The sequence below is a fragment of the Lytechinus variegatus genome, chromosome 10 (assembly GCF_018143015.1).
Source record: "Lytechinus variegatus isolate NC3 chromosome 10, Lvar_3.0, whole genome shotgun sequence".
In the NCBI taxonomy this organism is placed as follows: Eukaryota; Metazoa; Echinodermata; class Echinoidea; order Temnopleuroida; family Toxopneustidae; genus Lytechinus; species Lytechinus variegatus.
Window position 1 is genome coordinate 11803441 of NC_054749.1, and position 27992 is coordinate 11831432.

The window sequence follows — 27992 nt, forward strand, 5'->3', positions numbered from 1 at the left end:
AACCCTCTCGTGTTCGACTCGTTGTAGTGCACATTCTGCGTTTCTTTTTAATTGATGAAATTTCGTTGGAAAAAACATGGAGGTTTCAACTTTGCTTCTTTCTTTTGTATATGCATACACACACAAGCGTGCACACGCCAGGGCCCTGGGGATGCTAATTCGAAAGAAAAAAAAGTAAGGGTTTCGCTGCAAAAACGAAAGGGCATTTTGGTCCAGAGAAATTTGACGAGCCTAAAAAAAGTTTCACTACAAATTGAAGATCATTATAGTACGTCATTTTTGTTACATTTTCCACACCTACTAGAATTTCAGGGGGTGCTGCCTATGGAGAATAATACACGCAGCACCCTCTAAAAATGCATCCCAGCTTCCCAGGACCAATGCACAAACATGCAATCAGACATGCACGCAAATAATTAACAACGAGTTCCTGACAAAACTGAGAATTATCTATACTTTATTACATGTGGAAATCACAAATATGAAAAAAAATGACGTATCATATTAAAAGCTTGGAGACTTCTCATTTATTCGGTGCTGGTTCACGTCCGAGTGAGTTAAACAACTTAAGAAAATATATGAGGGACGGTATCTGAACCTAAGAAAAGGAATCCACAGGTCCCAAAAGTTCAATATCTGCTCTTAATATGATACTTATGATATCTCAATCAAAGAAAACTATTAAGGACAAAATATTCAAATTGATATCTTACATTAAATCACATTTCGTTTAGATCTTTCTGCAAACATTCAACTGATGGTCGGGGCAGTGACGGATCGGAAGGTAGAGTTGTCCTGGCAGAACCCCAACCTCAACAGGAACTTTGTTGTTCATCTTTTCAAAGACGACGGAACACAGGAGATTAACCAAACAGTGCCAAATCTGCCGAGTATTGCGACTGTGATTCAAGATTTGATGTCTGATTCTACTTACGTCATTGTAGTTGAGGATTCCCTTACCTTGACTGTTCTTGGATCATTGCAAGCGATGACAAGTAAGAACTGCACTAAAAAGTTTCATTAATCACTTTCTAAACCAAATCTTTATCAAATCCCAATGAGTACTCACAAAATAGAAATACATTTTTCAAAGGCTAGAACATTCACAATACAGCCTATTACTTCGTTTGTACCATAATGATGATTTTCCTATTGGCAAAGTCACTGAAACAAAACAATATTAATGGTTATATTGACAATGAAAATAATTATTATGGGCACAACACGTGGTGTCTTCAGAATTATTAAAATGGTCATATGTATTGAAACGAGATACTGATAACGTAAAGCAAAGAGGAGTAAAATAAGTGGAGGGAGGAGTAAAATAAGTGGAGGTAGGACTCCGTCCTAATGTACGGTGATTTCCAATTTGAACTCATGGGCAATTGAGTGTTTACTAATTAAAGATTTGTAAAAGGACCGCGTCTATTAATCATGTTGATTCAGAATAAGTTAAGGTAACGATTTCAACTTTCCACAGACGTGCAGCCCAACTCAAATGTTAGAGTGGACAGCAAGACTTCAACATCGGTAGTACTATCTTGGAATTTGATTCCATTTGCGACCAACTATCGGATATCTTACATCAGTCAAGACAATGCAGGGACGGGTGTCCTAAGCTCAACCATCCCCACATCCGTAGTGACTGGTTTGCAACCCCAGATGACTTATGCATTCTCTGTGGTAGCAACTGTAGGCACGTCCCGACTAAATGTAGGGACAGTCGCTGTAATCATAGGTAAGTCTGTTTGTGTTTGAGATTTAACACTTTGAATCTTCAAACAGCTTAGTGTAAAAAGGGCGGCGCATTACTAGTACCATACGTCTAAAAGCACTTGGCCAATATGATTCTGTTGCGGGCGACATATTTGACGTTCCCCTCAAGGTCAATTAATATTATATAATTATCTCAATTATCTCAGTATACGAACTAAATTGCATCGACGCGTTATATAGAACAATTTGCTTTACAAATTATATTTCTTTCAGATGTGCAGTCTAAAACTTTAGTATGTCGAAGTGGCAATTTAGAATGTACAATTCATGTTTGTCGTAGAGTAACAAAAAATATCTGTGATGCTGTACTACATGCGCACATGTATGCTTTTAAGCCTTCTACGTTTTTTTATCTTTATATTCGCCTGTCAGATGCAACATTATCTGGATCAGTAAATGTAAGCAACTTGACACCCACGACAGTTAGTCTTCAGTGGACTCTCTTCCCTGGTAATGTTATTTACGAGATTGTCTACACTGGACCAGACGGTAACCCGACAACAGTTTCATCTGTGTCAAATGGAGCCAGTCTTATCAACCTTAGTCCAGGCACTCCCTACAGTATTCGAGTACAGGTCAGAGACTCAACGGGAATAACTATCATAGGCACTACTTCTATCACGACGCCAGGTAAGGTTATCACTTCTTTCCGGGTGGGTGTAAAGCTGTTCGTAAAGTTACGCACAAATTTACGCACGACTGGAACATCATGTAAGGTGCTACGTGAGCTACAAAGGGATAGCGTGACACAAGAAAGGTCACCAGTCGTGCGTAAAGTCTTGCGTAACTTTACGAACAGCTTTATGAAACACTCACCAGGGGTGAATTGACGTAGATGTTCAGGCGTGATAACTAAGTCGATATAGGAGGGGTTTCAGATTCCGGCGATGCAGGTTTGATTCCCACTTTAGTGCACCAATGCCAGTTATTAGGCATTTATCCTCATTACCAGGTTTCTACGTCGGAGAGGTCCTTATATGCCTTCCTCTTACAGTAAGTTGCTTTCTTACAGGTATTAATGGTTTCGTAGCACTCAGATTGAAAAGATCCCAACTAACACCGCCACCTCCATCTATCAGAAGTTTTTTCTTTCAGATTTTAATTAATTAAAATAACGTCACACTGTTCCCAATAGTGACTTCTGATACGACACCACCAGCGGTAATGTGTCCGCCCGACGTTAATAGAGTGCTTGAGAGTGGAAACTCTGTTCTGATAGACGTGGGACAGCCGATAGTTAGTGACAACTCTGGATCTGTAGAATTAGTCAGTTCGACCCTACCAGCAGGAAATCAGTTCTCGATTGGAACAACCATGGTGACATTTACCTACAGAGATCCAGCTAACAACAGGGCATCTTGTTCCTTGTTTGTACTTATTTCACAAGGTAAGGGGATTAATAATAATAATATATACACAACAAAAAAAGTAAGTCCCCCCCTAAACAAACATCAATAATTTCCGAACCAATGGGAGTTTTTGATATATTTTTACATGAGCGTGTAGGTAATTTTATAAGCTACCCTCTGAGTAAACGTTGTGGACGTATCTTACGTCATGCTTCAGTGAGCACCGTCAGAAGGCAAAAATGTCACTTTTCAAAAGTCACAAGCAAAATATCATGACTTTGATTCCATTTTATTAGAACTAATTCCACATTCTCATCATGAAAAATAGTCAGAAGGCTTGTAAAAGGTACTTTCTAAAAGACAATACAACTTTTTAAACTAAATTTCACGGTTGAATAAACTCAAGTCCAAATTGGCTATAATTGGATTTTTACACATTTCTATCAATAAAAATGCTAGAATATGATGACAGTTATTTTGGGGAAGATTATCTTCAACAATATTCATCGTTTCACGGTTCAATGAACATTTATTGGAAACAAAAAATGCGATTTTAAAATATCGTAGGCAAGTATTGCTTTATTTTGGTAACTGAAAATGATCTTTTCTCAACTTTTTTGTTATGTTCATGACCAATTAACATGCTTCAATGATTCAAAGTTGTCAAATTAAACATTTACGCTTGAATGAACATGTGGAATGTGATTAGCTCTTTTTTACGTTATTGGAAAAAATGCAGTTTGTAACTATGGATATCTGTCACAAAACTCCTTGTACAGTTCATTTGATTTGATTTTTATGAAAATCCCGATGCTTAATGCATCAGTGAGCACACAATATTAGAAAATTATGCAAATGAGAAGAAAGTTCAAGGCCTTGGCCCCACTCTGTACCGTATCAAATGGTTATTTTGGTGTGCGCACCTTTTGGATAGTGTTACTCAGAAGCCATGTGCGAAGTTTCATGAAATAACTGTTAGCAGAAGTAACAAAAACCGTCCATGAAACAAACCCTCATTTCATATTTGTTAGAATTTTGACTTCCTCTCTCATAGACTTGTGTACATTATGGGTGCGTATGTTTAAGCATATGTAACCCCTTATTCAATATGGTGGAACTTTTTTTTAAGGCTGTCTTTAGCAATGTTGTTTGGCAGTAATGTTTATCAACCTATGGGCAGAATTCTGTGCAAAAATGAAATCGATTTGTTTAGTTATGGATGAGTGAGCACGCATCAAAGTGGGAAAATTGGTATTTTCAATGTCACAGACTCATTTTAAAGGGTAATAAAGTGAGTATTGGGGGCAAATTTGGTTTCAAATGTGTCTTTAATTGCTATTGTTTTTATCATCCATCATTTCTATCACCAAACACTTTCCGAACTTTAGCCATTTTCATGGTTGAGCGAGTACATTCGAAAACTTAGGAATGAATACACTATACTGCATAAATGTATTCTTTTCCTAACAATTTCTAAGGATCAGTTGAATGTATGGACAGATCAGTGGTGAATCCAGAATTTTAAATGGGGGAGGGGCCTATAATCGGGGGAGCCATCAACATTTTCAAATTTTAACATGATCTAACAAGTTGTAGAAGATACTACCACCCCCCCCCCTATGATGATACGTCACAATACAGGGGCCACAGAGCAGTTTTCAAAGTGGGGGGGGGGGGGGGGGGCTGACCATGCCAAAAATCACAATCGTATTACATTTTTGCACTTGCTTTTGGAAAAAAGTGGGGGGCTGAAGCCCCACAGCCCCCCCCCCGCTTCCGCGGCCCCTGCAATACATCATGCTCACTCAACCATGAACATACGATATCAAAATTTGGTCTGAAGTGGTTAAATGATGGATAGTAAAACAGCATAACACCATAAAATTTCCCTAAAAACAATTTTTGCCCAATATTTTTATTTGCACAATCTGAAAAACGACACTTGTGACTTTCAAAAATGGTCATTTTTAATTCAATCTTTAATTACTCATGCATGACTCAACCGATCAATCTCATTTTTCTCCAGGAGTTGCTTAATGAGTGTAGGAAACCACCCATGAAATATCATATCTCAAAATAATTTGGTTCAAAAGTTACAGCAATTTGATTTAGGGGGGACTTACTTTTTTTGTTGTGTATATTATAATGTAGGTATATTTAACCAGGGAAGCCACTTCAGTTCTGAAAATTGTTCTCCCAGCGCGCTTATGCTTACAGGATAGGGAAACCACTATTAAAGAAACCCGAAATTGCAAGCAGTTGTTATTTGTGGCACATGGAACATTAGACAAGCGTTTCGAACATGTTTTTTACACATTAACTCAAACTTAAGAAGGTTTATAGAATACATTCAGTCACGCTACACACACCCACACAGACATTATCTTCATGTATTCTCCAAATATTTCAAAGAAAGCTATTCATGGGGGGGGGGTACGTTGGTTAACTAGTCTGAAATGATAGTATCAAAATCGAAAGTAGTTTTACCTTGAAGACATGCAACCATATCCATCTAAAATGTACTTGTCAAACCAAACTTCTTATCCCTTGTACTTATCCAATGTTATGCTACATTCATACCAATTGAACCTACTTCAGATCGACGGATAATCAGTCATTGGTAATCGGGCGATATCTTATGTCAGTCAAAAGTCGGTTCTGCCGGTGTAATACACTTATTAATCAAAACTTTTACCTTAGTTTACATCGCAAAGTAATTCGAAAGGTAATCCAATGGTTGTATACCTTGTGATCGTTGGGGGAAAAACCAAGTCATATTAATTGACTCATCAGCGATATGGGTGGGATATATAATGACGATGCTCTAACCGCCTCAAAATCAATGCTGAAAATATCCTTCAAAAAGGTTCAATACAAATGGTCCTACGTTCCCGTAATCAATATTGAAGCTCAGACCCGAATTCAAAGACACAATCTTCAGACCATAAGAATACCTGACGAGCACCCAAATGTATTTAATGCGAATATCCAACTCAGCATCTTTGCAATTGAATAAATAAACATTATTTTTCTCTATGAAAATAGACAATGCGTTCAATACATTAAACATTATTTCGTCGATTTGTTTTAGTTCTATATCCAATTACCAAAACGGGATTATTAATTTCTGGTTTTGGAGAAAATGTCTTAAAACGCAACTGCTGTGCCAGGTCGCCGTATTTGTTGTTGATGAATGGTGATTCAACAAGTTTGTGTCCTCTTCACCAATTGTGCAGAGGTTTTACCGAGCTAGCTGATATGGATTCAAATCGATTATACAACTGACAAGAAACCTCCATATATAACTGTTTCTTGGAAATAAATTTCTTGGCATCTAAACAAATTTTGACATGCATATCAAAGAAAATAAATGGCAACCATTTAAAGCAGTCATATTCTCACAGTGGCGGACCGTGACCCGGAGGAGACAAAGCATGGGGGGGCACAGAATTGTTCACAGACAATGCAGTGCCCCCCCCCCCCAATGCTTAGTCTCCTCCGGGTCACGGTCCGCTACTGTATTCTCATATTTCTTCCAAGTTAATATATATTTTTTCTTCGCAGTAACACCAATCATTGTCAAGGAAGTGACGCCAACAACGGCTACGTTGTCTTGGACGACTGTGCCAGGTGTCATAGCGTATGACATAATATTTACTGGTCAGAACAACTTCCAGAGGTCTGTCACGTCACCAACAGAATGGGTCTTTATGGCAAATCTGTCGCCAGGACTCCCCTACAACGCCCGTGTGGTGGCGAACGTAGCCAGCCCAGGTGGACAAGTGGAAGTTGGAATGACATCATTCAACACAAGTAAGCCATTCATGTCGTGTCACTGACATTACGAGACATTACATCGGATGGGGAGGATTTAGTCTTTCGACAATTTATGGTGTTATTTGTCTTCTAATGTTATAAACGTGTGAGAAGAACTCGCTTTATTGAGACACAATACTCCCTACATTATTACAGTTCAGTGTGTTGCTTTGTCTTGTGATTTTTTTTGTTAGGAAAGAGAGCCAAAATGTGTTACTGTAACGAGATGCGTGTAAAAAAATGTATATTATAGAAGGCGATATTCATTAATGAGGATCAGGGTCATGATATATGCCTATTATTTTACTTTTGAAAAACAATAGATTGTCTACAAAGACATTGTCAAAGATAGGTAAATCATGTAATCATTCAACTTTTTTTTTCTCACAGGTCAACCAAATTCTGTTACAGTGACTGGTGTAACGACATCAACTGCCATTTTGTCATGGGATCCCCTTCCTGGTACGACTGTTTTTTATCAGATTATCTTCACAGGACCTGATGGTGTAATCCATACACATACTCTTCCGAATAATTTTATGAGTCTCACTGGTCTAAGTCCAGGCTTTGCTTACAACTTTCGAGTTCAGTCGGCTGTAGGTAACACTACCGTTGTAATAGGCACTGCGGCAGCAAATACAGGTAGGATGCCTGCTTGAATAAATGGCTATTCACAATTAAGTGATCATTTAAGTAGTTAAAAAATGCATTGATGTGCCATTTTCTTTATGAAGTTAAATGAACAGAATACTAATGCTGATTACCATTAACGTTGATGGACATATAGTAGAAACTGTGACACCAACGGCATAGGCATTAGGACTACACATTATATATTGATATTACATCATTTCATTACATATTTCGCTTTGGAAGAACACGGTGTATGGTTCTTTTCCTACATTGGACCTTCGATTAAAATTGAAATTTGAAGTAATATTTCCTTTCTTACGAAGTAATTTACAGCCATTCCACATAGAAAATGTTAAGAAATTGCAAGAGGACATCGTAAATAGATATTCGAAGTAGTAACTGTCCTCATTTGTACAAAACGTTCTATTTCACATCATTCAGAAATGAAATTGAATCTACCCACGCTTCAAGGGAAGTCACACCTTGACACTAAATTCGTTGACTAAAAGCAGAAAAAGTAGACAAAAAAAATTGAAATTTTGATGAAAATTTTGATGAAGGTTTGATGAAAATCCATCAAAGAATGACAAAGCATCTTAAATTTTGGTTTATGAAGTAAAAAACAAAGCAGCTTCTCTACATGTGGTGTGATATGAATTGCCCCAAAATGTCACTTTCTAACAAACTTGAAATATTTTTTGTGGTGTGGAAATACTATCAGACACATCATTTTCACCCCCTTCTATGAAATATGTTTTATTCATCTGTTTCAATAAGAAAAAGCACACGGGATTCTTAGGATTCTTGTTCCATGATGTATGACGTCACAAATTACTTGCACCAATGTTTTGCTTTGAATCTTCATGATGAACTTCCCCTTCAATGGAAGTAATTATTATTATTATTATTATTTTTGCTTTGAATCTTCATGATGAACTTCCCCTTCAATGGAAGTGTTCTCTCAAATCTTCATATCGATACCCTAGGACCGCTGATTCCCAGACCTGCACCCCGGGATGTCTACTTTCAGTCCCATGAGTTAAACTACTTCACAGTGTCCTGGACACCCGAGGACATCACCGACGTGACAGGTTATCTGGTAGCCTATGAAGCTGGTAGTGCTGGTTTCCAGGAGACAATTAATGATCCTACGGCCACCACGATAACCCTACAGGATGACACCCTTGGTGGCAACCCACCCAATGGGGTACTAATCGTTCCTTTCGTATCAGGAATGGTCAATACGCAATACATTGTACAAGGAAACGAGGCTCCCTTGCATGGTGAGTATCAACATATAGCCCTGTATTCTGAGGTCAGGTCAGGTGAGGTCAGTTGTGTGAAAAGCGCTGCATCATTTCAGTAATTATGTTTGCATCAATATGATTTCGTTTGTTCTCCTTTTCTTTCCTGTAATACGTGCATGTACGCATATAAGAATAAGTCAACCATAATTTCTTCATTTCCAAGGGGGATCCACACTTTACAAGCTTTGCTTTTTAGTGGATCCCTTTATTTCCATTTATGCTCTTATTATACTATTTTTTCTGTTTTACGAAGTAAGAATGCTCTATAAAATTGTACTTGATTTGTATTGCTTTATATTACTTTGTTTTATGTTTTGAATGGAAATGAAATAAAAGAATTGGACCCTTTGGAAAAATGTCTCTGCCGGGAATCGAACCCTGGCCCCCAGCTTTGAACGCCGGTGCCTTAACCACTAGACCACAGAGACGGGCTAGTGGCTAGGGCGACCCGATCCCATTGAATGTCTGATTTAAGCTACGCCTACCATTGTTCTCTTCATCCATTTCTTTACAATATTTGAATAAAAGAGTTGCCAAAGCTGTACACGTATAGCTTCACACATTTGTACACTTTCTCCCATACGTGTACTGTATCAAAGCAATAGCATTGATCCAGCAGAGGCATGGCGGCTTGTCATTGTTCAAAACCGACCTTCACCCGACAAAGGAAATCATAATTGGTATGGTGTCGAAGATCTGTCTATCTGACGGTAGGTTTATATAACTCTATGGTCAAAACGTCGTATCGCTCTGCTACAGTACACGCTTCCAATGGGATTTGGGCATTTTATTAAAAAAATTGTATGGCATCGTCGTGAAAATCCCATCATACCTCAGAAACTAAAATAAATTCCTGCCTAGAAATTCACTTATGAATAGAATAGGACTTGTACATTCATTTTCTGCAAAAATCTCAAAATCGATTTTCTGACCAAAATTGACTGATACGACGGTTCGGATGAACGCCGACGATATATAAATATGTGAGGTTATACATGTACAACAGCTTGGGCAACTCTTTTTGTTCAAATATAGTAAAAAAATGGATGAAGAGAACAATGGTAGGCCTTGGTTTGAGCTACGCCTACCATTGTTCTCTTCACCCATTTCCTTACTATATATATATGTATATATATATATATATATATATATATATATATATATATATATATATATATATATATATATATATATATATGTGTGTGTGTATATTAAAATATAGATTTTTGCTTGCCATAATTTTAGCACAGAGTAAGACCATGATCTCAGTTAAAACGGACTTCATAATATAAGCCTTAGTGTTAAACCTAGGTCATGGATACGAAAATACAAAGGCAGCGGAAGCGGGGGGGGGGGGAGTTAGGGCTCCTGGCCCCCGTAGATTTCTCTTGATAACTTTTTTTCGCTTTTCCAATTTCTTACTTGTGTCCATCCCTGAATTTCAGGTGGATCCCCTAATTTGTTTTGGCTTCCGTCGCTATTGCGAAAACATCAGCAAATATCGCAAAAATGTAGAATTCAATGAAATGAATGATAACTACTTAGATGAGGACATTGATCTTTACCTAGATGAAGAAAGGGATCAGTAGTAGTTTGAAATAATGAATTGTGACGTTCGTACGCTAATGTTTAACTGTATGGGTATGACATTATGGGTCGCTATTTCGAGATATTGAACAATAATATGTTACAAAGTCTCACAATTATTACAAACTGAAGTCATCTCTCTACTTTCTATTGCTTGTCAGTGCTGCCCCTTGAAGCTCCAACAAGCGCTACTGTTCAGAGAACGTCAGCGACCAGCTATGAGCTCAGATGGGTTAGCGCACCAGGTGTGGACGGTTACGTGATATCTTATGCAACAACGTTAATGAGAGACAACACCTCTAGTCGAGAAGTGCCTTTGGGCAGGACGTCCGAGCAAATCACAGGGTTACCACCGAACACAGACTTTACGTTCTATCTGTACAGTCAGAAAAACGGTCTTAGAAAACGTGCAGTTTTAACAATGGTTTCTCAAGGTATGTAATGTATATATCTCAGTACCACAGATATGATATTATCGAAATTCAAATGGGACTATTTATGGAAAACTTTCACTTCGGATATATATTCAAAGTATGCAGGAGATTCGTTTTTTAGCACACTTTGAGTTTTGTTGTATTACATGAACGTTCAAGGAATACATCCTTGATAATACTATATAACCCTATAGATAATCAGCTTATTTATTTCTGATCTGCATATATTAATGTATTAGACGACATTACGCTTACAAAATTGAAAAATCTGCATAGTCCTACAGTTAATATAATAATCAAAAGTTTCTCTTAATTAGTTTTTCGTCTGTTCCTTACAACTTTACAACGTATTTCAAATAACTTACAGCTTCTCTCCATCGCGATGGAGAGAGGCTGTAGGGAATTTTAAATACGACGGATGATGCATCGTCCAATTACCATGGTAGGTGTATCACATCGAATATTTCATTATATTTTTCCGATTCTTCATTCATAAGTTGTCATTAAATTCAACGGAGTTTCTGAAAAAACCTCAATTTTCTTCTTCCCAAGGTTCACCTGACACTACTCCGCCAACTGTGCTTTGTCCGTCTGATATCCTTCGAACAGTTCCACTGGGAAGTACATTTGCGATGGTAGCAGTGCCACTCCCTACTGTTACCGATGACTCCGGAATCTTCTTCTTCGTTAGTTCAACCGTACCAACTACAAATCAGTTCCCTCTTGGAACCACATCGGTCACATTTACCTACCGTGATCTCGCCTTCAATCAAGCTTCATGCACTTTGTCAATCTTCGTGTCAATAAGTAAGAAAGAACCTGCTACATGATTGTTTTAATTGCTGAAGGTATAAATGCGGGGTAATCAACAGACAGGGTTCGTGGGGTAGCCAATATTGGCGTCAACATTACGTGTTTAAACAGCGAAATGTTTCTGGTTTCCAATAAAGTTAGAACTTGACAATTAAAGGCAAACATAATGTTGTTAAAGATCTACACATGGTTACTCGACCCTATTAAACTAACTGTAGCCCTAAAACAAACTCTTTACAAGGCCGATAAAAACAACCATGATATCAAGGAAGTAATGAAAAAAAATACCCTTTTCTTTCGCCCAGGGCAAAGACGCCCATACACACCCTTACATACACGTACGCGCATTATCCCCACACACCCTCAAATACACCCACATACGCACCCCGGCACAAGCAAAACATGAGCGCCCACATGCACATTGTACTCACACAAACACACTCACACACACCCACACAAACACAAGTGATGTCACAAGGACATGGATCGTCAGTAGATGTGAACCGAGCATGCTCAGTGGGTACAACTAATCCTAGTTTGTAGCCTTACTAGTTTTAGTGGAGCTACTAGCTGGTATATCTTTTGCGAAAAGATGATTAATTCAACATCCCTACTAATTTGATCCTTACTAATTAGTAAGAGTGGGCTCATCAGTTAGCAGGGTTGTTATATTAGTCAATCTTCGGGAATACCGCCATTATAGGTCTGTAGATTCTTATTGTGAACATATTATTTTGATTTGCTCCAAGCGAAGTTTAAACACTCATATCGAAAACCCGCCTGAACAAACATAACGAACGAAAACGGCTTACAGTGGGCAGCATGGGTATAAGGGGGACTACTCATGCAGCTGGGTATTGATGTACGCGATATCAGATAGTGCCCCCCCACCCTCGCCATGCAATAACATTACAAAATTGTCAATAGTAAGGCGAGGGGGCGAAGCGACAGGGTTAAAAGATTTCAAATTCTAACTGTTTAAGAATTAATTTAGAACCATTTTATTTACCAATATAACTCCCAGGGCACGTGATATCGTTTAATTACACCAAGAGGAGAGGGGCCTGTCAATAAAAATATCTCAGATTATCCAATCTCAATGCAATTTCATTATCCATATGCCAGTTTGCGTAGCGACCGAGCGCGATAATAAATAAAACTCAAAATTCGAGAGGTCTCACTTTTCATAAATTTCAACCGAAGAAAATCGCATTTTTAGTAGTATTCTAAGGGTCACATAAATCCCATAACGCTATTGCTATGAAACGGGCACACATTCAGGAAGGTTCAAATTGCCTTTCGCTGACATTAATCCTGATTGACTGTTAACAAACTTCCTAGGTCATGATTTTCTAACAATGACCCGACGAGTCCGGAACTGACTGTCATTTTGAAAATGGGCGTTTTGATGAGAGGGTACTCTGTAGGAGGAGAGGGTAAATGGAATCAGCGACACAATTTTTGATAATGAAAATTATAACAGAATACAGCTTTAGTGATCCGACATTCTCTTTTAATGCTCGTATTGAATAATTCCTCCGTTTTTCTCCATCTTTCCCTTTTCACCTTTCTATTTAAACAGTTTTATGGGTACGGCTCCTACTCCAGTGCGCCCGGTATTGCTGCGGCTTTAATGAAAATCTTTTATAACGCACAATGTAATCACCTTAATGGCTTAGCGAGTATAAATGATGCAGTGAGAGCGGAAATCATCTTTATTTGATGATGGACACGATTATAATTTGATATCACGTAACGATACTGAATGACAAATGAAATTTAATATCCTCGACATGATGGATGTCGCCTGTATATGTGAACAAATGTTTGTTTCATTACTGGAGGCATACATCTTGATGACAATCACACAAATGTCATACGCGTGATATAATTTTCTATCAGGGGTCGTTTTAATAATAAAACTTGTGATATTAACAAATGTGCAATATTAAACACTTTAAAGCTACTGAAATTATTCAGTTTGATGACTGATTGACTGTTAACAAACTTCACTTGTGCATTTGTTATACAAATTGTGCATTTGTTATCAAAACAAGTGTTTACGAAATAGAACCCCGATCTAGTTTAGGCATAATGACTTACTTGCTCATTGTTTTGTTAAAAAAGTTAATTGACAATGTCCAAAGTTAACAACAGCAACAATAAATGCCTATCATTCATGTTATTTTGCTATTCTCTTCCATTTTCATCATATGTATTTAAACATGAAATGAACTAATAACCATCTGAGTATGTTCAGGGTACCAATGGGAGCTTATATTACGTGTATTTTATTTAAACACAAACGAGTACTACTTGACTTACGTTATATATATGACAATGCAAGATATCAGTTCATGACACCCCTTCAACGTCATGTATTATCACGAATGAAAAAGGAATTAAAACAGTCAAGGGAATGGAAATATTTGGAGAGATCAAAAAGATTTTGAATGACAAATGCTCCGAAATATACCTAAACAAGAATATTCTAATATATATATTTTTAACAAAAAACAGTAATGGAGCATCATGTAGGCCGAGCATTTGGCTTCTAGCAGTAATTCAAAGCTGAGCATTTGATCTATATTGTGAATTTGTAGGATTGATTGCAGTAATTACTATATATGCAATCAATCATTCTTGTTCTTTCGGGTGTAATACAGACATCTTGGTAGGGTATTCGTATTTTAATAATAGTAATAATAATAATGATAATAATAACAATATGCAATTTATTAGGCGCCATATCCATCTCGTTAAAGATGCTCAAGGCACACAAGTGAAGGGGGATCAAACAAAATGGAATAACAAAAAATTATTGAAAATATGAGGAATACTTTGTGCAGTACCGAAACACTAGTGCGTCATGCTGCATTGCCTACCATAAGTAATATACTGAGGTTACAGGTTTATGCACATATTACAGGTAAAACTTTCCTTGTACAGGTACAAACTAATTCCTTTTCCATCTAATGATGTGTGCTCCTAGGCACTTGTCATTGTCAACAGCTGGAAGGTTGACAGTATGATGAGTATAAGGCTAGTGGGTGACATATTTTCCCTTGTTGGCCATTTTCAGGATTTCACACTTCGATTTATTGAAAGGTGTCTGCCACGTGACCTCCCAATCTGTGGGTAGAGTAAACAGTCGTCGCCAAACGTCTGCCCCTCAGACTTGACACAGCTAGGCAGATCATTGATATACGCCAAGAAACGAAGTGGGCCAAGTACAATCCCTTGAGGTACGCCTGAGTTGATGGTAACTTGGAAAGAGGTGGTTCCTTCAAGCACGTTCTGTTGGACACGATCTTTAAGAAATTCTCTGATCCAACAAAATAAATTTCCTTGGATGTCACAGAAGGCTTGTTTTCTCAAGAGTCTTTTATGCCTTTGAAAAATAAAATAGTACGGCATCTATCTACTGTTTGACGTCGATCTCAATATTAGCAAGGTCGTTGATGGTCAGCACCTGTGACCGACCAGTCCCTAAATATGGTACTCATTGAGGGTCGGTGCTAAAATTAAAGGTAGCTAAGTAATGTAATTGTTATTTCTAAAGCTATTCTTGATTGATCAACTCTAGATATAGGTTTAAAATGATGTCAGTGTAATCCACCTTTTAACATTCCACCGTCCACCAGACTAACTGTTCATAATTCTTTTAGCCAAATTGATTTACATCGGAATAGGATGGCATTTTTTCAGTGTGTCCATTAGAGCTTTTCTGTAAGACCCCTTGAGCAATAATTCTATTACACTGCCAAGGGTCTGGCACAAAAATATCCACCACGCAAGCATTGACACCACGTAGTGGAAATTTAAACCGTTAGATGTCAAAATGCTCAATAAGGCGAAAGGAACCCCAGTTAGCACAAACCAACCAACAGTAACAAGGGTAACGAACAGCGCCCTCTTAATTAACCCGATCTTCACTAGGATGCCTTGTCCTTGTGGAAGATCAGGGGCTCCAACTAATTCCTGGACGTGGATCTTCTGGGCATGTCGATACGTGATAGACAACAACCAGACGTACACAAATATAATCATGGCACTTGGTATGAAAATAGCAGTTAGCATGAACGCAAATGTTGAGGATTCTCCTAATGCCTTTACATGGATGTAACACATGCCTTCCTCTGTCTGCAATATTTCAGAATCGAAGATGTTTAATGAAAAAATCACCATTGTTGTAAGCAACATCGTCCCAATCGTGCAAACCCATACCTTGACGTTGCTTATCCACGTCCCATATCTATAAGGCATGATGATGGACAAGAGACGATTTAGATGTTGGAGCAAGTGTAGTTGGATACTGTTTGTAGCAAACATCTGCGCAGTCCAACTGCTTACGCTGCAGAGAAAGTTTCTGAAACCCAAAGAGTGGCTTAATATTAAGGGAACCATGAATCCATAGCTCACTGCCAAAAGGGCATCGCAAAATGCTTTAACCTGTAATATTATTTTGTTTTTCGTTGGAATGTCCGTGAGCGATCGAATCGTCTTAAAGTGGGCAGCATTCAGACTGATTGATAGTACTGAGGTTACGGCAATGACAATGGCATACACAACTGCTGCGTAGAAAGGAACGATTTCGTCAGAGCCAGAGACGGTTGTTTCGTTCTTGCAAGAGTCGTTCCAATCCATCTTTGATATTGTCTCGGTGAAATAAATTTATAGAAACAACAATATCAATGCGGTTGTTTCACATCCTTCATAATTGTTGATACTGTTGCCAAACTTAAAAGCTGGATATCCACCGAGAGATAATGTCATTACAGGCCAAAGTGTAAGTTCCTTTAAAAAAAGTTGTTCTTTGTGGGCAGATTTAAAACAAATCAATTTCCAGGGCATTAAAAAATCGGACGAAATTTCGCATTCTTTAAAGAGGTTTGGACATCTTTCAAACAGCACATTTGTAACAGCGGTCAATTAACGTTTTGTAGATACTTGTAGTTCACAGGTTATCATGTAGGTCCTGAAGGGCTATGGATGGAGTTAAATCAGTCCTCGGCTTAATTCTTGCCAATTTCTAGTGTGTTTATATAATGTTTTAGACAATGGAAGTAATATCTGATATAATTCTGTAATCTACATGGCAAACGCATTCTTCCTTATATAGCGTATATGCTCAGCTTGACACAGAAATAGAATCAGTATTATTATGTCCTTATCGTTGGTCAGTTCATAGATTCCTTTTCCCATTCGGCAATAATTTGCCTGCTCTTTTGAGAAAGATAGGCGATTCATCTTCTGTAAAAGACAAACACAGTAGGCAGAAACGAATGAGCCAAGATTTGGAATGACTGGTGGATGTAATAACTGTGTACCTTCCAAAAGCAATTAAAGCTCTGACAAAGCAGTAAAGGTGTCCGTTGTATCGGCTGTCATTTTGCCAATCTCATATATGATGGGAATGAGAAAATATTCATTCTCTTTGGTAACAATGATAATAGGCAGTTTTCGATTTATGCGACCCCCCATGTCCACATACAAGATTAAGGAATGTTTGGAGCTCTGCGCATACGTGAAGTAATCTGCTACGAGCCCTCTCCTTCGCTGCCCATATTTGTGATTCGTTTTCAGGGTTTTGACGTTAGGTCTCACGGTGCTCGTATGAGCGCTAGTTCGTACACTATAACGTCATTCAAGCTAAGAAAGGTGGATGAGCTGAATTCAACATCCGAGTTTCAGTGATCCACAAGGGCTGAAAAACTAGAAATATATTTCTTGATACCGGCTTATGCCGAAAGGATGGGTGCTGTCGCGTTAGGGGGTGTTGACACTAACGCGAAGATTCGTCCAAAGCCCCCCCCCCCCGGTTTGGCCGAAAGGGTATATTGGGAGCGTTAGGGCGCGTCAGTGTCGACAACGCCCCCAAATGGCACAACCGGGGGGGGGGGGGGGCTTTTCCCGAACCTTCGCGTTCAGTACACTCAGCGGCTAATTGTGAAGGCGTACGGCCTACTACAGTACGGCCGGACGGCTAGCCAGGGCGGCAGGACGATGGCACGATCCGCTCATCGCTGCAGAAGCATATCTGAACAGTGGCGACAGATATGATCCGAGTTTAAAGAAGCTTAACTTACCTAGAATCAAAATGAATCGTTGAAATGTCTTAAGAACAGTGGCGTAACTACGGGGGGGGCATGGGGGGGAGCACGTGCCCCCCAATCGGCTGGCCCCCCCAAAAAAAAACAGGGGAAAGGGAGAAAAAGAGGGAGAAAGGAAGAGAAACGTAGTCGGAAAGAAGAAATGATCAATTTCATATTATATCATAATTATGTTATATTACTGTATATTACATAAACTTTTTTGTAATAACTTTATGAAACATGATTTCCTCAGGGCTCATGTCTTTTTTTCGGAATACTATAGTTTTCAAGTATATTAGAGAGATGTGACGTTGTCAAATCCAGTCAATATACACCAAATAGGTTTCCTCGCACTTTGAGCTATTATTGATGTATGTAGTGACATATGCTTCTTTTTCATGACTACTTAAAGTGATCGCCCCATTTTAAGGTCTTAATATAAAACATTTCCTGTCCCTTTTTCTGATCTGAATATCGAAAATTTTCAGCTCGCGCTTCGCGCTCGCATCATTTGGTTAGTGAAATACGTACTATGGTCTTAGTGAATTCCTACAAACAAGCCTTAGAATGTCCCTCTTCAGGTCTGAATTACTTATATTTTCAGCTCGCGCTTTGTGCTCGCAATATTTGATTAGTGAAATGCGTATGTGAATCATGATTACAATGATTGCAAGTGCTTCCTTTGTTTAGATATAATTCTATAAATTCTAAAAATCAGCAAGCGCTTGGCACTCGCATGAGATGAATATGGTGAGATATGTTAAAGTCCTTAAAATGTCCCTGTTTGGGGTCAATATATACAAAAATTCAAGCTTGTGCTCGAGCGCGCTCGTATTGTTTGTTTAGCGAGACAGGTATGTAACATGATAACAAAAATTTGCTTATAATGTCCCTTTCTAGGTCTAAATGTCAAAAATTTTCAGCTCGCGCTTCGCGCTCGCATGGTCAGTGAGATACATATCCGTTTAATGGCACTGTCCTTAAAATATCAGTATACCTGGCAACTGAGCGCGCTTTGCGCGCTCACTAGGTGACTCAAATTTTTTGATGGTGCCCCCCTCCAATGCCGTGACCCACGGTACGCTACTGCTTAAGAATATTTTCAAGCAAGTACTTGCATCACTTTTTCTTGAAAAATGCATGATTCTGCGGAAAAGGAAGTCAAGTTCGTCGTATCACCGTTTCGACATTATCGTCACCAGAGACAATGTAGCGCGGCGTGCGTTCGGGCAATACCAGGGGATGTATACTTAGAGAAGAAACGACCACGACATGGTTGCAATGCACAAATAGCTCAATTTGATGAGAGCGGCGCCTCGAAACCGGTGGTTGCAGGTTCGAACCCTCTCACTTCGATCGATGATTTTGTTTTTTATTTTCATATATTATTATAATTCATTATTATTATTGTCATTATTTTACATAATGTTGATGATGAAGATTATGATGATGATAATCATCTGTGATATTTTATTATTATAATGATCATTATTATCATCGTTCTTATATTTATTACTATTATTATTATTATTATTGTTATTGTCACTATCATTATTATTACTATTATTATTATTATTATTATTATTATCATTATTATTGTTATCGTTATTGTTATCATTATTATCATCATCATTAAGTATTATTTTTATCATTATTATAATTATCATTATTTTTTATTATTATTATGATCCTTAGGACTAGTAACATGTTAGTATTTGGATTAATTATTATAATTATTGTAATTAAAATAATTCCTTCGTTTTTTTTCTTTTCTTCTTCTGCTTCTTCTTTTTCTTCTTCTTCCTCTGCATCCCTCTTCCTCTCCATCATATTATCATAATTACTATCATTATAATTATTACTAAATTTGTATTTTTATAATTATCGGTGTCTGTGATTTTTTTTGTTATTGTTGTTCTTCATCATTATCGTATACCCCTTTTTTTCTTCGACTACTACTATTTCTATTTTTTTCTTTTTCTTCTTCTTCCCTCTTCGTCTCCTTCATATTATAATTATTTTTTACTATCATTATTAATCATTGTTGTTGGTGATATTATTTTTCTTGTTATTGTTGTTGTTCTTCATCATCATTATCTTATTCTCTTTCTCCTCCTCCTTCTTCTGCTGCTTCTTTTTCTTCTTATTGTTATTGTAATTATTATTATAATTATTATTAATATTACCGTTATTATTATTATCATTATTATTGGAATTATTATTACTATTATTGTTAGTATTATTATTATTATTATTAAAAACAAAATAAAACGCACCCTTGCGGCACTTCCGGGGGGGGGGCTTTGGGCGAATCTTCGCGTTTGACCCACATGCAAAAAATGGCGCTTTTGTAAATCCTGTCCCCAAAATTTTGCTAAGGCCCCTGACTAGAGGCACTTGTCATTGTCAACAGCTGGGAGGTTGACAGTATGATGAGTATAAGGCTAGTGGGTGACATATTTCCCCTTGTTGGCAATTCTCAGGACTTCACACTTCGATTGATTGAAAGATATCTGCCACGTGGCCTCCCAATCTGTGGGTAGAGTAAACAATCGTCGCCAAACGTCCGCACCTCAGACTTGACACAGCTAGGCAGATCATTGATATACGTCAAGAAACGAAGTGGGCCAAGTACAATCCCTTGAGATACACCCGAGATGATAGTAACTTGGAGAGAGGTAATTCCTTCAAGCACGATCTGTTGGACACGATCTTTAAAGAATTCTCTGATCCAACAAAGGAAATTTCCTTGGATGCCATAGAAGGCTTGTTTCCTCTAGAGTCTTTTATGCCTTTAAAACATGTAATAGTACGGCATCTATCTGCTGTTTGACGTCGATCTCTCTATTAGCAAGGTCGTGGATGGTCAGCAGCTGGGACTAACCAGTCCATAAATATGGTAGTCATTGAGGGTCAGCGCTAAAATTAAAGGTAGCTTTATAGTAATGTAATTGTTATTTCTGAAGCTTTTTCTTATAGATATAGGTTTAAAATGATTTCAGTGTAATCCATCTTTTAACATTCCACCGTCCACCACACTAATTGTTAATCATTCTTTTAGCCAAATTGACTTACATCGGAATAGGATGGCATTTTTCAGTGTGTCCATTAGAGCTTTTCTGTAAGACTCCTTGAGCATTAATTCTATCACACTCCCAAAGGTGTGGCACAAAAATATCCACCACGCAAGCATTGACACTGCGTAGTGGAAATTTAAGCCGTTAGATGTCAAAATGCTCCATATGGCGAAAGGAACCCCAGTTAGCACAAACCAACCAACAGTTACAAGTGTAACGAACAGCGCCCTCTTAATTGACCTGATCTTCAGTAGGATGCCTTGTCCTTGTGGAAGATCAGGGGCTCCAGCTAATTCCTGGGCGTGAATCTTCTGGGCATGTCGATACGTGATAGTCAATAACCAAACGTACACAAATACAATAATGGCACTTGGTATGAGTAAAGCATTTAGCATGAACGCAAATGCTGAGAATTCTCCTAATGCCTTTACATCGATGTAACACATGCCTACCTCTGTCTGCAATATTTCAGAATCGAAGATGTTTAATGAAAGAATCACCATTGTTGTAAGCAATATGGTCCCAATCGTGCAAACCCATACCTTGACATTGCTTATCCACGTCCCATATCTGTAAGGCATAATGATGCACAAGAGACGATTTAGATGTTGGAGCATGTGTAGTTGGATACTGTATGTAGCAAACATCTCAGCTGTCCAGCTGCTTACGCCGCAGAAAAAGTCTCTGAAACTCCAGGAGTGGCTGACTATTAAGGGGACCATGAATCCATAGCTCACTGCCAAAAGGACGTCGCAAAATGCTTTAACCTGTAACATTATTTCATTTGCCGTTGGTATGTCCGTGAGCGATCGAATCGTCTTAAAGTGGGCAGCATTAAGACTGATTGATAGTATTGAGGTTACGGCAATGAGAATGGCATACACAACTGATGCGTAAAAAGAAACGATTTCATCAGAGCCAGAGACGAATGTTTCGTTCTTGCAAGAGTCGTTCCAATCCATCTTTGATATCTCGGTGAAATTAATTCAAATAAACAATTTCAATGCGGTTGTTTCACATCTTGCATAATTGTTGATATTGTTGCCAAACTTAAGAGCTGGATATCCACCGAGAGATAATGTCATTACCGGCCAAAAGGTAAGTTCCTTTAACAATAAGTTGTCGTTTGTAAACAGATTGAAAACAAATCTATTTCCAGTTCATAACAAAATCTGACGAAAATCGCATTTTAAAAAGAGGTTTCAACATCTTTCAAACAGCACGCCTGTAACAGCGATCAATTAACATTTTGCAGATATTTGTAGTTCAGAGGTTATAATGTAGGTCCTGAAGGGCTAAAGATGGAGTTAAATCAGTCCTCGGCTTAATTCTTGCCAATATTTAGTGTGTTTACATGTTTTAGACAATGGAAGTAATATATGATATAATTCTGTATTATACATGGCAAACGCATTCTTCCTTATATAGCGTATGCTCAGCTTGACACAGAAATAGAATCAGTATTATGTCCTTATCGTTGATCAGTTCATAGATTCCTTTTCCCATTCGGCAATAATTTGCCTGCTCTTTTGAGACAGATATGCGATTCATGTTCTGTAAAAGACAAACACATTAGGCAGAAACGAATGAGCCAAGATGTGGAATGACGGGTGGATGTAATAACTGTGTACCTTCCAAAAGCAATTAAAGCTGTGACAAATCAGTAAAGGTGTCCGTTGTATCGGCTGTCATTTTGCCAATCTCATATATGATGGGAATGAGAAATATTCATTCTCTTTGGTAACAATGATAATAGGCAGTTTTCGATTTATGCGACCCCCCATGTCCACATACAAGATTAAGGAATGTTTGGAGCTCTGCGCATACGTGAAGTAATCTGCTACGAGCCCTCTCCTTCGCTGCCCATATTTGTGATTCGTTTTCAGGGTTTTGACGTTAGGTCTCACGGTGCTCGTATGAGCGCTAGTTCGTACACTATAACGTCATTCAAGCTAAGAAAGGTGGATGAGCTGAATTCAACATCCGAGTTTCAGTGATCCACAAGGGCTGAAAAACTAGAAATATATTTCTTGATACCGGCTCATGCCGAAAGGATGGGTGCTGTCGCGTTAGGGGGTGTTGACACTAACGCGAAGATTCGTCAAAGGCCCCCCCCCCCCCGGTTTGGCCGAAAGGGTATGTTGGCCCCCCATCATTTGGTTAGTGAAATACGTACTATGGTCTTAGTGAATTCCTACAAACAAGCCTTAGAATGTCCCTCTTCAGGTCTGAATTACTTATATTTTCAGCTCGCGCTTTGTGCTCGCAATATTTGATTAGTGAAATGCGTATGTGAATCATGATTACAATGATTGCAAGTGCTTCCTTTGTTTATAAATAATTCTATAAATTCTAAAAATCAGCAAGCGCTTGGCACTCGCATTAGATGAATATGGTGAGATATGTTAAAGTCCTTAAAATGTCCCTGTTTGGGGTCAATATATACAAAAATTCAAGCTTGTGCTCGATCGCGCTCGTATTGTTTGTTTAGCGAGACAGGTATGTAACATGATAACAAAAATCTGCTTATTATGTCCCTTTCTAGGTCTAAATGTCAAAAATTTTCAGCTCGCGCTTCGCGCTCGCATGGTCAGTGAGATACATATCCGTTTAATGGCACTGTCCTTAAAATATCAGTATACCTGGCAACTGAGCGCGCTTTGCGCGCTCACTAGGTGACTCAAATTTTTTGATGGTGCCTCCCCAATGCCGTGACCCAAGGTACGCTACTGCTTAAGAATATTTTCAAGCAAGTACTTGCATCACTCCTTCTTGAAAAATGCATGATTCTGCGGAAAAGGAAGTCAATTTCGTCGTATCACCGTTTCGACATTATCATCACCAGAGACAATGTAGCGCGGCGTGCGTTCGGGCATTGCGCAATACCAGGGGATGTATACTTAGAGAAGAAACGACCACGACATGGTTGCAATGCACAAATAGCTCAATTTGATGAGAGCGGCGCCTCGAAATCGGTGGTTGCAGGTTCGAACCCTCTCACTTCGATCGATGATTTTGTTTTTTATTTTCATTTATTATTATAATTCATTATTATTATTATTATCGTCATTATCTTATATTATGTTGATGATGAAGATTATGATGATGATAATCATCTGTGATATTTTATTATTATAATGATCATTATTATCATCGTTCTTATCTTTATTATTATTATTATTATTGTCACTATCATTATTATTACTATTATTATTAATATTATTATTATCATTATTATTCTTATCATTGTTATTATTATTATCATCATCATCATTAAGTATTATTTTTTATTATTATTATGATCCATAGGACTAGTAACATGTTAGTATTTGGATTAATTATTATAATTATTGTAATTAAAATAATTCCTTCGTTTTTTTCTTTTCTTCTTCTTCTGCTTCTTCTTCTTGTTTTTCTTCTTCCTCTGCATCCCTCTTCCCCTCCTTCATATTATTATAATTACTATCATTATAATTATTACTAAATTCGTATTTTTATAATTATCGGTGTCTGTGATATTTTTTTTGTTATTGTTGTTCTTCATCATTATCGTATACTCCTTCTTTTTCTTCGACTACTACTACTTCTACTTCTTCTTTTTCTTCTTCTTCTTCCCTCTTCGTCTCCTTCATATTATAATTATTTTTTTACTATCATTATTAATCATTGTTGTTGGTGATATTATTTTTCTTGTTATTGTTGTTGTTCTTCATCATCATTATCTTATTCTCCTTCTCCTTCTTCTTCTGCTTCTTTTTCTTCTTATTGTTATTGTAATTATTATTATAATTATTATCATTATTATTGTAATTATTATTATTATTATTGTTAGTATTATTATTATTATTATTAAAAACAAAATAAAACGCACCCTTTCGGCACTTCCGGGGGGGGGGGGCTTTGGACGAATGGATGCGTTCCAGTGAACGCGACGTGACGTAACGCTCCAAGCGCACCCTTTCGGCCAAGCCGGGGGGGGGGGGGGGCTTTGGACGAATCTTCGCGTTAATGTCAACACACCCTAACGCGACATCACCCACCCTTTCGGCATAAGCCCTTGATATCTGATTTTTCATTAAAGGTCAAGCCCACCTCAGAAAAATGTTGAATTGAATCAATAGAGAAAAATCAGACAAGCACAATGTTGAAAATTTCATCAAAATCAGATGTAAAATAAGAAAGTTATGACATTTCAAAGTTTCGCTTATTTTTAGCAAAATAGTTATATGAACGAGCCAATTACATCCAAATGAGAGACTTGATGATGTCACACACTATTTCTTTTGTGTTTTTTATTGTTTGAATTATAGAATATTTCAATTTTTACGAATTTGACGATTAGGACCTCTTTGCCTGAAGCACAAAATGTTAACATAATGGAATTCCACGTGTTCAGGGAGGAATGAAACTTCATTTCACATGACAATGACGGGAAAATCAAAATATTTCATATTTCATATAATAAAATACAAAAGAAATAGTGAGTGAGTGATGTCATCAGTTCCTCATTTGCATATACCGACCGAGATGTGCATATAACTGTTTTGTGAATTGAAGCGAAACTTTAAACGACCATAATTTTCTTATTTTACATCCGATTTTGATGAAATTTTCAGTGTAATGCTTGTTGAATTTTTCTCTTTTTATTCAAATCTAGTTTTTGCTGGGGTGGACTTGTCCTTTAAATTTCATGAGTCATGTTTCAGCCTCTAGAAAATAAGGTAGATAATTGATGCTCTAATTCAAAATGTTTTCCGGCTTTTGTGCCACTTTTGCACAACCCAGCTTCAAGGAATTCAGCCAGCGACAGCAGTCAGCGGCCATGACAGAATGACCCTGGGAGTGTTGTACATGACGATTTACTCCGTCGAGATCAGATGCGCTCATTTGCATCACTCCTAACACACGTATATTCATATTCGTATATATATTCGTATAAACATGATTGTAATCGAGTAATAACCATCTGCGTAGGTTCAGGGGAATTAATGGAATATTGGGCATATTTAATTCAGACTTACGTGAGTCCTACACAACTTCCCTTAATGTTTATAATATCATTAGTTAATTGAATGCCAAATACGATAACACTTTTACTATTTAGAGAGAAAAAAGGAATAAAAACAGTCAAGGGAATGAAAATATATAAGAGTAAATTCAAAAAGATTTAAAATGAAAATGCTTCAAAATGTGCGTGAATAAGAAAATTCCAATATTTACTCACACGAAAACAACAACAAGGCATTATGTAGGCTCACCCCTTCTACACCTTCCAGCAGTAACACAATACTTAGGTTTTGATCTCTACAGTAGTCTGAATATGATTGATTGTAGTTATTACTATATCCAATTAATCCTATAACCAGTACATAAACATGCCAACAAGCTGTGTGTTCCAGGGTACACATCGTACTACATGATACATGAAATATGCCCTATACCTCTTTGTGGGTGGGCGCTAAAATCGAGGATATATTTTCAATGGAGTTACTATTTTTAGAGCTATTATTCGTTTATCAAAACTTAAGATAGAGGTTTAAAATGATCTTGATTTAATTCACCATTCTTTTAAATTATTCTAACCCGGAAGAGGTTGGCACTTTTCAGTGTGTCCCTTAAAGCTTTTCTGTAAGACTCCTTAAGCAATAATTCAATCACATTTCCAAAGGTCTGACACAAAAACATCCACCATGCAAGCATTGATACCGTATAGTGAACGTTTAAGTCGCCTGCGTTCAAAATATGCCATATGCCTCGAGGAAACCCTGTGAAGGCAAACCAACCAACAGTTACTAGTGTAACGAACAGCGCCCTCTTAATTGACCTAATCTTCACAAGGATGCCTTGTCCTTGTGGAAGTTCAGGGGCTCCAACTAATTCCTGGGCGTGGATCTTCTGGGCATGTCGATACGTGATGGTCAATAACCAGACGTACACAAATATAATCATGACACTTGGTAAGAATACAGCATTTAGCATGAATGTAAATGCTGAGAATTCTCGTGTTGTCTTTAAATCGATGTAGCACATTCCTGCCTCCGTCTGCAATATTTCATAATCGAAGATCATTAATGAAAGAATCATTGTTGTTAGCAACATCGTCCCAATCGTGCAAACCCATACCTTGACATTGCTTATCCACGTCCCATATCTATAAGGCATGATGATGGACAAGAGACGATTTAGATGTTGGAGCATGTGTAGTTCGACACTGTATGAGGCAAACATCGCAGCAATCCAACTGCTTACGCTGCAGAGAAAGTTTCTGAAACCCAAAGAGTGGCTTACTATTGAAGGTACCATGAATCCAAAGCTCATTGCGAAAAGGGCATCGCAAAATGCTTTAACCTGTAATATTATTTTATTTGCCGTTGGAATGTCCGTGAGCGATCGAATCGTCTTGAAGTGGGCAGCATTGAGACTGATTGATATTACTGAGGTAACGGCAATGAGAATGGCATACACAACTGCTGCGTAGAAAGGAACGATTTCATCAGAGCCAGAGACGGTTGTTCCGTTCTTGGAAGAGTCGTTCCAATCCATCTTTGATTATTGTCTCGGTGAAATTAATTCATAGAAACAAAAATTTTAATGCGGTTGTTTCACATCTTGCATAGTTGTTGATATTGTTGCTTAACTTAAGAAATGGATAGCCACCGAGAGATAATGTCATTACCGGCCAAAAGGTAAGTTCCTTTAACAAAAGTTGTTTGAGGGCAGATCGAAAACAATTCTATTTCCAGGTCATAACAAAATCTGACGAAAATCGCATTCTTTAAAGAGGTTTGGACATCTTTCAAACAGCACATCTGTAACAGCGATCAATTAACATTTTGCAGATACTTGTAGTTCAGAGGTTATAATGTAGGTCCTGAAGGGCTATGGATGAAGTGAAATAAGTCCTCAGCTTATTTCTTGCCAATTCTAGTGTGTTTCTATGTTTTAGACAGTGGAAGTATAATTCTGTTATATACATGGTAAACGCATTCTTCCCTACATAGCGTATGCTCAGCTTGGCACAGAAATCGAATCGGTATTCTGTCCTTATCGTTGGCCAATTCATAGATTCCATTTCCCTTTCGGCAATAATTTGCCTGCCCTTTTG

General features: G+C 37.8%; 1 protein-coding gene across 1 annotated transcript in view; it reads left to right on the forward strand.

Moving 5' to 3' along the window:
- Positions 1-745: 745 nt before the first annotated feature.
- Positions 746-27992, forward strand: part of LOC121423182 (fibronectin-like) — a 53696-nt gene continuing 26449 nt past the window's right edge. The window contains exons 1-9 of the mRNA XM_041618498.1: positions 746-995; positions 1481-1738; positions 2149-2406; positions 2912-3163; positions 6690-6938; positions 7332-7583; positions 8561-8857; positions 10630-10902; positions 11455-11709. Coding sequence (XP_041474432.1) covers positions 758-995; positions 1481-1738; positions 2149-2406; positions 2912-3163; positions 6690-6938; positions 7332-7583; positions 8561-8857; positions 10630-10902; positions 11455-11709 — 2332 coding nt within the window. The 5' untranslated portion in view covers positions 746-757. The remainder of the gene's footprint in view (positions 996-1480; positions 1739-2148; positions 2407-2911; positions 3164-6689; positions 6939-7331; positions 7584-8560; positions 8858-10629; positions 10903-11454; positions 11710-27992) is intronic.